This window comes from Topomyia yanbarensis, chromosome 2 (assembly GCF_030247195.1).
Source record: "Topomyia yanbarensis strain Yona2022 chromosome 2, ASM3024719v1, whole genome shotgun sequence".
In the NCBI taxonomy this organism is placed as follows: domain Eukaryota; kingdom Metazoa; phylum Arthropoda; class Insecta; order Diptera; family Culicidae; genus Topomyia; species Topomyia yanbarensis.
In genome coordinates, this window is record NC_080671.1 from 225,942,289 (window position 1) to 225,954,836 (window position 12,548).

The following is a 12,548-nucleotide window of genomic DNA, read 5'->3' on the forward strand; positions in this document are numbered from 1 at the left end:
ACGAATTCAGTATTTTTTTTGAAAGCATACCCTAGTAACAATTAAAGTTTTATAGCATGCTACAAGTGCAATCTAAGTTTTATGAGTAGCTATGAAACTACCATGAAACCTCAATTGTTACTAGGGTAATGTTGATTCTTCAAAAAACGTCAATAAATATTGGAGAAGGGGCCCTGGTCAGCCGTATGTCGCAATTTAGTCGCTATGCTCTCACAAAAACGCTAGATGGCACTGACATCCATCTTTTGGATACAATTCCGGATCCTGGTGATCAACTGCTTCATATCCTTGGCCCACCAATTATTTTTGTACACTAGGGCACTGAAGGAGCCGAAAGAATCCTGGAACGGCAATGGGGAAAGTTGGTAGGGAAAGTTGATAGGGTTCCTTTCTTTCGGCACGTACGTTTTTCTGCTCCATATACTCCAGCGTCTTGTTGGCGAAATGGGAAGACGCCGGCCAGAAGACGTACTTCCCATCCGCATCAAGCTCGTTTAAGAACGGCAGAAGAATTTTATCAAGGCACTCCTCCTGGTACACTCGTTGATTGATGACCAGACCGCTCGGCTTAAACCACGGTTTGAAATCGCTCTGTCTGTTATGATGAAGTACAGCATAGCTTTTTTATATTTTTTATTTTTATATGCTTAAACTTATATTTTATCGGGGGGGGGGGAGGGTGTATTCGAGAGCGGATAGTACCTTTGGTCGTCCAGCACGAACGACGTCTCGCAATAGTTCTTCGCTATCCACCAGCACTGCGATGTCACGATCGCTATCTGCTCGTCCGTGTACTCGGGGTACCGAGTCCTCTTCCGACAGATCATGTCCTCCATCTTGATGGTTCGGTGAATCAAGGTATGAGAGCAGTGATATTTTCAGCACCAGAGCGAAAAGAAACATGCCACCCATTTCTTGGGAGTCCAGAGAGCAATTCTCTTGGAGCAAAAAAACTACGATATTTACTTTAATTACAGTAAGGTATTGAAATCATTCTCATTTTTTATTGAACACTCGTTACTCCTGGATACAGGAGTTGATGACACATTTACTCCTGAAAACTCAAGTCTTTCACAATTTTCAGATTTTTGTTGCAATATCTTGGATGTCGAAAGCAACTGTTCAGGCTGCTCTAGGACCATTACCCTTAAAGGCAGTCACTTCGCAGCATCGTTCGGAGGGTGAAAGGCACTATGCAGAGCTAGTAAAAAACGTTTGCATTTTGAGTATAATATTGTCTGCACCCTTAGGGGCCATATTGATATCCGTAACTGGAACGAAATTATTAAAGAAAACCAAACCAATGCTTGAGCCACCAGAAGGTATATCAGGTTATTTTAGATCTTCTCAACGAAATTAACATTTATGGTTCTAGGTTGGCGAAGAAGTCACCGTCCTTCATTACATGACATCAGTATCATCGATGAAGAGGAAGAACGTGAGGATATCGAAGGAATCGCAGATGAAGATACCGCCGCCAATACACTGTCCAACGCGCAAGCAGCCTCTGTTTTTACCGTTACGAAGTAGACTACGAATTATCTTCTTTTAATGAGCTCTGGTTTAAATTATAATTCTTGAAATGGCACTTTATTTAAAGATTTGAGTCACAAGTCATCGCATTCAAATATTACGTTGACGCACGGAATATCAAATCATTTTGCAGATATCATTATACAAATACCACAGTTCTCGATTCATAAATTTTGTCATAAAATGTATTGTATATTATTGATTTTGCTTTAATTATAACATTCCTCCAAAAACATTTTTGATTTTACATTCTTGATTAAACAGTTTGCTATTGCATAGACAAGCAAAACAACTAACATCTATGGCGCGGGTATAGCATAATTAATAAATCGATGTCATTGTAAAGGGTGAGTCGATCATGTTATCATTTGGACCAATTGTCCCATACACCAGCACAATCCATAAGAGCAAAACGCGAGCAAGAGAGTTTGTTATACTGCATTTCGATAAGAGCGTGCGCAGCTTATAATGATGCCATAATGTATAAATTGGCGTATAACAGTTAGGAAGAGCTATGCGTCTTGGACAATGTGTATATATCGTTTCTTTTGTATGAATATTCTATGGAATAGTGAATATATTTAGGAGGAAAATTTTAAGCGAGCATAAGTAAATTATTTCTAAATGGTCTCAATAAATAATTAAGCGGTCGTATGTAACACACGAACTCAAAACACAATTTACACGCTCGTTAGGAAAACAGGAAACGCTCGGGATTAGGAAACAATGGGAAAGTAGGAAATAAAGACTAACGGGAGAGGAAAATTGGAAGTGAGAGGGAAGCTACTGGGTTAAGATAGACTGACTACGAATCACTTTTGCCCATTATATTAGACCCTAAAGCCATCGGAGTGGTTTATATTCCGAACGTGGTGGCCCTTTAATGAACCGTCGTCGATAGTGGCACCATCATCGCTAGAAACGCGTCCAAAGTGTCCACAATCACTCCGAACTAGCCACGAGGTTCCATTGAGACTTCCGATTCATCAGCCAGTAGTTGAATCCAGTCACGAGGTGCCAGAGTGCCTTTGAATCGCCGACCTGTTGCCGAAGATCAGCCGTCAGAAATAGCAGTGATCGCCTATCAACGCGCCCGTTTCCCGCTTTGTCCCAGCGTTCGCCGGCCGGCCATATATACAAACCTACACTCACACACAAAATTGTAAGTTGCAATAAATATATGAAGAGAGTGAAAAAACCGTGTTTTTTCTTCTGATTAGGACAGAGTGAGTCGACTCTGAATCCTCTGTATCTGAAGCTCGAGCTAGCCAAGAAAATAAGCTTTCGGAGCCCACCCCAAACGGTTCCCGTAGCTTGACTAGGGACTAGGAGCAATATAAACCGCGACCCCTCTTTTCCGGTAAGTAACAATTGGCGACCAACTAACAGTCAAAACCAACCAGAAGTTCAAAATTAATGTGCTGAATTAGGGAAAATAAGATTTTTGCGCTAGGGAACGCTCGTTCACTCATTTGCTTGTATTGGTGGGAGAAAAAGGTGTTTAAGTGGTAATACGAGATCATTAGGGGAACCGAATTAGCTTGAGATCAATTCTACCTACTTGTGTGCGTACAACCACAAAAGATAGAATATGTATTCGTAGATTTATCAAATAGCGGGAAAATGGCATTTTCGGTAAATTGTGATACATTTTTCTCTTTAATGGGTCTTGATTCAACAAAGTAATTCAAACAGTGCAGAGATTTTCTTTATTCATATGAAGCTTAACACAAATATCTTGAAATACATACTCACGATTATCAGATTCATTGATTACTTTATTTCGCCTAAAGTTCTGTCGAAAATCGACTTGCATATATTTAAACGTGGCTCGCTTGTAAATCGACGAACGAAGAGCACGAATTTTCGATTAGAAATATTGTCTTTGAAGTAGAATACTTCTAACGTTTCAATATGGGGGTCCTTTTTAAAAATTTCTGTTGAGATATTTTCCCAGTTTTCATATGCGAATAACTTCTGTTGTACTGATCGAAATCGCTATATTTTTACACTATCTGATCGGAAATATGTGCACGTATATTGTATTTGATTCCGTGTACGTCTATTATAGATAACGAAAATAATGTATTTGGTGAATGTGCTGCTGATGAAATTTGTAAATTTTCTCGCATTGTGCATAATGCCAATGGGAAGAAAACGCAATCACCTCCGCCTATAACAGTGATATCTCCGACTTCAAAGCCTTTCGAACTGAGCTTTCGACGTTCCTTCCGGACGTGAAAGTCTCTTTTCAGATTGGCCGAAGAGGAGAATGTCGAGTTACAGCGGAGGAATAGATTGGCCACAAACGATTACTCCAGTATCTTACGGAGAAGTTATATAAATTTTATTCATATGATTCAGGTCCGTGCGCCAGGGGAGGTTTTAGGGGTTTAAACCCCTCCCATGAGGGTTTTGAATTACTTTTAAAAAATATGTTAACTTCCTGTTCAGGAAAAATGATACTGCCAGCTGCAGAGATGGAATGTGCCTCAGAGCACACTTTTCATGCGGAACCACCGCTCTTCTCTTTTACATAAACCTCTTCAATCAGATGTGTGTTGCTCCCATGTGTGCATTCTACTCCATGACTGCACACATGAAAGAGGAGAAATAAAAAGGCTCTTCAGTGTACATCTTGATCCCACGTCCACGAAAGCAGGGAAGGTAATCAAAGAACATATTAAAAACGTTCTTCCGATATTTATCTGAATTGTAGTTTGATTCGCCTTCTCCCCTGTTTGCCAGTGAGTGCGAAATTGTAGGGTAAAAGGGTATAATACGCCCCACCGGGGCAAAATGCCCCTCTTCAATTCCCAAGATTCCTGAATTATCTAAAAAGGAAAAATGACTTACAACAATATCGTGTCCTGAGATCATCGTACTAAGTTAGTTTGTTATTTTTAATATGTTGCAAAACAACAATATACACAAAAATTTCAAAAGCGTTATTTTGATGTAAGTTCTCTCTGTTTTCAACAGCATTACAACAAATTAGAAATAGTCGGATTTGATAGTACTATTTCGAGTAGCTTACTAGTATAAGACTCTCGCCTCGGAAGGTGCAAAGACCCAGATGGGGGTTTTGCCTAAGCTCCGACTCCTGGTATGGGAGTCCTGGACTGGGCACTCAAGGCCTCTTTAGTTCCGAGTCCCAGGGCGTTGTGGAAGTAGGGGAGCTTTCGGATGTGTGGCGGTCCTAAAGAAAATAACACACTTCCTACCTTACGTACAAATTTATTCCGGTTCGGGTGCGGTGGTGACGATGGCGTGAGTTTTCGATGGCGGCAGGCAGCGGGCAACGATGATCATGGATGACACGTGCGGCAAGCAGGTAAGTTGAGCTATATGTTGTGGGCTACGAGGCCGGGAGAGCCACGGGGATTTCAATTTACTGCATCCGGGACCACGAGAAACGGGTGGTTCTGCATTTGGGCGCGCAGGCCTTGTCGTCCTTGGCGTTTAGCAGGCGAAAGTGCCGGAATGCACGAGGCAATCGTGTCCTGCGACGGGGTCCTTGACGGTGAGCCGTTACTTTTAATTTTAGGAAAACGGCGACCCAGTTTGGAAAAGGACGTAGCGGTAACTGTCCAGCTAATAATGTTTGTTTATCTCAACTTTTTCCACGAGGGCCGTAGCGATGGCACCTCGAACACGTCTCACACTTTCTATCGTCCAAGTCCAACTCCCCAATCACCTTCTCTTATCGTAGCCTTCTAACCAACTCCAACTCCCGCTCACTATCTCTCTCGCTCTCACTCTTTCCGTTTCATTTTCCGTGCCAATCCACTGCATTTTTCACCCAAACTCTGCGTTCTAATCCACATCTCTTCTTTACCGACCGCCCACTTTAAATTCACCGTTGCTCCTACACTAACTGATTATAATTTATCCCTACGGTTCACACATCTTTTATAAAACTAAGTTGAGTTACGGTAACACTAGAACATTATAGTTACTAACTTAGTTTTTAAATTGGCTTAAAACTATATGTGCTTTGTCGAATTATTCATGCATTCACAGCAGCTCATCACCGGCCAAAACGCCCCACCCTCTTGTTGTGGGGCATATCACACTGTAACCGAGGGCGTTTTGCCCTGGGTGAAAGAAAAAACTAGAAACTAGATCTTTGAAAAATGTTTAATAATACTTGTACCGGTACTAATTTCTAACAAATATAACAATAAATTAGAGTAGTTAGTACTACTTAAGATCATAGTGTCGAATGTTGAAATATAGCTATTTTTGCTTAAGGAAGGCGTTTAGACCCGTTGTAGCGATCATCTAATATCCTATTTGAAAAAGCTTTCAAATATTCAAATGTGTATACCAGTTCATGTAGTACTACTACAAATGAAACGGACTTCAGTTAATGCGATACACTCTGTCCTCTGCAATCGCTTACCTATACACACATGCTCCCGTTCCTGCTGATGAACTACCAGTCATCATCATCATTTCAATTGCGGGGACCTGAGCGGGTGGTTTGGGGGGAGCGTAATTTGCTTTCCCACGGGTACTTACTGCCGGGCAAGAATTAACCAGCGCAGGGGGATTCTTTGTAATAAAATATATACGCGTTGAAATGAAATGGTTTGATTGGATGGCTTGAAGGAGAGGGAGAGATTCGTTCGAATTTGCAAAGATCTGAACTCGGTGAGAATTCATATTTTTGGAAAAAGTCGTTGTCCTGTTTCGGCTAGATTACGACTTCCGGTTGAAAAAACCGAATATTTGCACTTGCGACCTATCTCAGGACCCTTTTGCAACTTCTAGTCCAATTTGACCTGGACCGTGGAAGAAGGTAGAAATGCTAGTGTTTGTCTAGTTCGCGAAGTGTTGTGCAGGTAAAACGTGAGAAGTTTTCTAGTCGAGTTAGTTAGTTTAAAAAATCTCTCTCTAAGCTTATGTGCGGTAAATCGGGTGCAAATAGTTCGAAAAAAGTAAGCGTTTTCAAGGAAAAGCAAGGTAAATGATGATTAGAAATTGTGTGCTAAGTGGTTTAAGCCAATCGCACCGAACAGCCGTTCGACGGCCGTTTTACTCCACAGTTTTCCGTCGCCGGCGAATTTCCCGCCGATCCGATCGCCGTTCCGTACCTGATTCACTATCATCTTGGTTCTTTCGATGGTTAGGCCGACGCGCAGCACGTTGTAAAGCCGTTCATCGCACACTTCCACATTCTTCGTCAACGAGCCCGACACGTGCGTCGGAAGAGGCCCTACCGTCACTTCTGGGCCTGCTGGCGTAAACTAATCATGGCGTAGAATTGGCACCGGATTCGCTCACGCGGCGAACATGCTACGGATCGCGTGAATAAGCAGATAACGATTTGCGGCAAGTAGTAAAGCAAACATCGAAACCACTGAGTGAGTAACACAATTGTCATGTGCATGATAGAGCTCTAGGCCAGAAAGCACACCAAATTTATAGTTGAATTTCATATGACTAGATAGACCGCACACGCAGCGTTGCCAACATTTTTTTCAAAAAAAACTGGAACCTTTCTTGAAAAAAAACTGGAAAAAACTGGATACTCGAAAAAAACCTACTTTACCCTTATATTGTTTGAGTCAACGATGCAATGAACGTAATTTTAAGTAAACACGTATGCTCCATTAGGGTGGGACAAAAAATAGATTCCAGCTCCGAGCAACTTTTTAGGTACCATTTGGGTCCTAGAACAACTGTGCAAAGTCTTAGCTCGATCGGTGAAACTGTATTTTTGCGCCCACTGTTTAAAGTTTACATGGGATTTTGTATGGGAAAGTTAATTTTTACAAAATAATTCCTCCAGGAGTCACCCATCACTTCCTAAAAATAAATCGTTATGTGGCTTGTATAGGAAATTTAACAAAGAAAAAAAGTCTCGAAAACCACGAAACGATCTGATGCTTGAGAAAAAAGTTATTAAGCAGAAACCGATTGATGCTCGGACGATTGATAAAATATTCATTTTTTCTAGCACCACTGCTGTTGGTTGTCCAATTATACGCAATTTTGTTTTAATCCTCTCTTAACGTATCTAAATCGTTTATCTATACTATTTGGTCACTTCGCAAGGTTTTGAGGGATAAATAGAGGCTTATTATAATAAGAGAAAGTTAAAATTTTTGTATATAATAAAACCGTCAGAAGCAGTGATGCTATGAAAAATGAAATTTTCATCAATCTTCAGGGCATCAATCGGATTTTGCTTAATAACTTTTTCCACAAGCATCAGATCGTTCTGCAGTCTTCTAGACTTTGTTTCCTTGGCAAATTTCCTATAAAAATCAGACATCTGTTTATTTTTAGGAGATAACGGGCGACTCTTGGGAGAATTAATTTGCAAAAGACAATTTTCCCATGCGAAATCCCATGTAAACATTAAACCGTGGGCGCAAAAATATAGTTTCACCGATCGAGCTAAAAATTTGCAGAGTTGTTCTGGGAGCTAAATGGGACCCAAAAAGTTACTCGGAGGCAAATTTTATTTTTTTCATATAACCATGTCCCACTCTAATGCTCCATACCTTTTACTGAAAATTTGAGTCGGTTTTTTGATATTGTTGTCCAAGTTAAAAAAAATATATTAAAACATTCTAATTTGATTGAAATTGTAATATTTGATCGAATTTTATTGTTTTGAACGTTTCAATCTACACATCCACAAAATTCTGAATTTAAGACCATTTGTTAAACTCGACGATGCGCTTAAGCCTTTCTGTAGATACCACTATAGCAACTAGCTGAGAATTCAACAAATGTTAATCAAAATATTTGACACAATGTACTGCCACCTTTATGTTTGAGTAAAATTCATTTGAAATCGAATCAAAATGTACATTCCCGAACCGTTTTACTCACAAGTTGTATAAAAAGAGTTCAGGTTACGGTGGATTGAAATCTTATTCTGGGGCACTCGGCATTATCCCATGGCTGGCTTGAAAATTCTATGAATCAAGTTACAATTTGTGAGAAAAAAAACTTAATAAATTAATATTTAAAAAAAACTGGATAAAACTGACTCCAATTTCAAAAAACTGGAAAAATTTTCCGATTGTCTGTTTGACTGGATGTTGTAAAAAAAACTGGAAAAATCCAGTTTAAACTGGAAGGTTGGCATCGCTGATAGGGACTATTAGGCAATCCATGCACGGTTAAATAAAACAACCTGCAGAATAAGTTCTTTTAACTTACTTTTGAGTTGTGCGTCGCTTTCGCACTTATTAGTGTTGTCAAAAACAAAAAGAGAGATTCGACTCAGTCGAGGTCTTCCGTGGAGGAAGGTACTTTTGAGTTGTTTGGGGTGAACTCAAAATTAGGTAAATTCAACTTAAAGTTGAGTATAAAAAACCTTTCAATGAGTTGTAATTTTTGCCGTGGTTAAATGGAAACTACCTTCAACACGGTTTACCTAATTTTAAGTTCCCCCACGATACCACGAGATTAAGTCAAAGGAACTCAATTTTAGGTAGTTTTTCGTTTCCGTGTGAGACGTTTCTGATCAGCTGATTATTTCTTGTTTACTTATTCTGACGTTACTCTGAGGGGTGCGACGTCCGACAATATCGTTGATTCGATCCAACATCAAACGAATCGGACTAACAAAGTTGTTTGTCGGACGAGTTTTATGTTTGAGTAAAATTCATTTGAAATCGAATCAAAATGTACATTCCCGAACCGTTTTACTCACAAGTTGTATAAAAAGAGTTCAGGTTACGGTGGATTGAAATCTTATTCTGGGGCACTCGGCATTATCCCATGGCTGGCTAGAAAATTCTATGAATCAAGTTACGATTTGTAAGAAAAAAACTTAATAAATTAATATTTAAAAAAACTGGATAAAACTGGCTCCAATTTAAAAAAAACTGGAAAAATTTTCCGATTGTCTGTTTGACTGGATGTTGTAAAAAAAACTGGAAAAATCCAGTTTAAACTGGAAGGTTGGCATCGCTGCGCACACGATGGGCAGATAGAAACGATAGGGGAAATGAGAGTACAAAATGATGAAATAAACCTAGGTTAAAACTTTAAATGTTTCCGTAAAATAAAATGTTTGTCGTTAGTTTGGAGTTTACCTGTAAAATATATTTTGGAGTCAGTTTAGTGTTCCCCGTAATAATGATTAACCCGGTCTAGAAGGAGTCTCACGTTGTTCGCCCGGTAGTTTTTTAGGTCTTTTCTGGTGTTTACTCCAAGTTAGGGTTGCTTGGGAATCTCAACCCCTCCACTTCCACTTCTAAAGCGCTACGGGACAATCGGTATTTAGAAATTGTTCCAGTGATGACACGCGTGAGTGGTGGTTTCTTTTGACTGGCCGAACGACGTAATTCTCTTAGGTTCTTTATCGCGCTATTCGTTCTAACTTAAAGTCACTGAATGGTCATTAGACTGGTTCAATTTTTGACTTTTAGCTCCACCAGGCTTATCTGATTCCTTTCATGGTCCTTAGTACTTGTGCAAATTTTGGTACCGATTGGTTGTGTCTACGGACCCTCCAAAAATTTCCAAGTTTATATGGAAGTTTGTATGAAAAATCGGTTAACATTGAAAATAAATTCTTAAAAAATCACCTCATCATTCAATTAACCAGAACACTATATATTTCTAAAGGTATTCTTCTACTGAACACATTCGGGGAACATTGCAAGTTTATGAAAATTCGTTGAGAAAAGTTATTAACAAAAGAAGCAGTATGACTTCAAAACAAGTGGATTTTATTAGTAACCATAGCAACCCTGTTTGAATAGCTACATCGTTATACCAGTGTAAACTAGACTTGCCACCCACCGCTCGCGTATGGCAGATACAGCTATTCAAACAGGGTTGCTATGATTAATAATAAAATCCACTTGTTTTGAAGTCATGCTGCTTCTTTAGTTAATAACTTTTCTCAGCGAATTTTCATAAACTTTTAATGTTCCACGAATGTGTTCAGTAGAAGATTACCTTTAGAAATATATAGTGTTCTGATTAATTGACTGATAAGGTGATTTTTTAAGGTTTTTTTTTGAATGGTAACTGATTTTCCATACAAACTTCCATATAAACTTTGAAATTCTTGGAGGGTCCGTAGACACAACCAATCGGTACCAAAATTTGCACAATTACTAAGGACCATGAAAGGAATCAGAAAAGCCTGGTGGAGCTAAAAATCAAAAATTGAAGCAGTCTAATGGTCATCCAAGTCTGCCGAATTGTTAATTAATTATTTCGGGTTCGTTAAAGGAATCCGCCCTGTGGTTAAGATTCTTGCCGGGCAAAACAAAACGTGACAAGCGGTCTCTCCGGAGGTGTCGCTTTAAACCGCTTGTTTGAGCTCCCGGGGGGACAAGTTCGCGGACCAGAACCACTAGCGCGTGGGGCGCGCGCTACATTTTGGCGCCCAACGTGGGGCCACGTTTTTGGGAGTTTTTAGGAAAGCTAATTTTGTTTTTCATTTGTGTAATTATTCCTCGATTCGGTTCACGGTGTTTCTTTCTTTTGAATATAGTAACCTCCATTTAATGGTTTATTTGTTCTTGTATTCTACGTAATATATTTCTTCAATAATTTTCTCTTATAGCTGTACATATTTACGATACGAAAACTGGTGTGAAGTGATAGTTGTAGGTTTGTGTTTCGTGGTCATCAATTGTTTTTTTTATTAAAATAAATTATTGCAGTCATTCAATATGACGAACCCATTTCCCCACGCTGACCACCTGACTAACGAGGAGGTGGACTACGAATTGGTTATTCGGGGTAAGGCTGAGGAGACGAAATGCGACCCAGAGGTCAAATATAAATTGCTTCGGAATTTGTTTCACGAATATATACGTGAGAATCGTGACTATTCGTCCCCCGTACACTATAGATCAGGAATACGACTACATTATGGGAAAATGGGTTGAAACTTTGAGTAAGAAGTTGGATAATGGGCCTGGTGAACGGGTAATTTCTCGTCCGAAGCATTATCTTCTCAGGGTTATGAGATGTCAGACTCGTAGAGAATCATTGGGTCAGGAAGGGGTTGAAGAAGACGAATCTGGGGCGGTTGAAGGTCAAAATATAGATGATTCGGTTTAGGAGAATAACGAGAAAGGCGGTCCAGTGTCCATCCAAAGGCAGGCATTGGAGGGAGGGGTAAGTAATCAGAGCAAGGTATTGTTGGACCGAATCGCCCAGCTCGAGAGAGAGCTGTTAAAATCTCATCTAGCAGGTCGACCTAGAGCTAGTAATATTCTGGCTGGAAATGGCCCAAATGGCGGAACATTCGATTGGCGTTCTTCCGGGAACGGGAATGCTCGTAGGAATGCGACGAGCAAGTTGGAAGTTATTCGACAAAATTTCCGCAGAGAAGGGAGGGCTGGAGAGATAACCATGCGATCGGATTATCCGCGGGAACCCCGTTATGATGAGCAGTCTTTCAACGAAGGCTACAACTTAAGGGATCAATATCCAGGGGACCGACGTAGAAGCAGCCAACCGTTGACGATAACAAACGATTATTCCAGGCTAGATCAGGAATGCAAGAGAGGGAACGATGACATTCCTACCGATACAAATGTTCCCAGTTTCGCGTTTAAAGATCCTTTTCAGAAGGTTTGTGAGGTAAGAGCACAGACAGAAAGTTGTCCGCACGTCACCGTGCAGATTTTCGACAACAACTACGATGCCATTTTAGATTCCGGGGCAAGCGTTAGCGTCACCAACATTCCGGACATTGCGGAACGAAATGGTTTAGCATTGCAACCGAGTCCGCTGAAAATCGTAACTACGGACAAGACTGTACACGAGCGCCTAGGTTCTGTTCAGCTGCCAATTAGTTTTCGGGGAGTGACGAAAATTCTTCCAACGTTGGTAGTTCCTCAAGTGTCGCGGGCTTTGATCCTTGGATATGACTTTTGGAAGAGATTTGGAATTCAACCGATGATCTTAGGGGAGAATTGTTTTGAACAGATCAATATCGCTCAATATACTGGTCAACTGAGATGGATACATTACTGGTGTCGATATTACCGATCACCACTCTTCCGGCACTGAAGCAA

At 40.3% G+C, this 12,548-nt stretch overlaps 1 protein-coding gene across 1 annotated transcript in view; it reads left to right on the forward strand.

Moving 5' to 3' along the window:
• The window catches only part of LOC131682930 (sodium/hydrogen exchanger 9B2), a 588,370-nt gene extending 585,639 nt beyond the window's left edge, over positions 1 to 2,731 (forward strand). Inside the window, exons 8-9 of the mRNA XM_058964739.1 lie at positions 1,085 to 1,322; positions 1,376 to 2,731. Coding sequence (XP_058820722.1) covers positions 1,085 to 1,322; positions 1,376 to 1,530 — 393 coding nt within the window. The 3' untranslated portion in view covers positions 1,531 to 2,731. The remainder of the gene's footprint in view (positions 1 to 1,084; positions 1,323 to 1,375) is intronic.
• Positions 2,732 to 12,548: the final 9,817 nt, after the last annotated feature.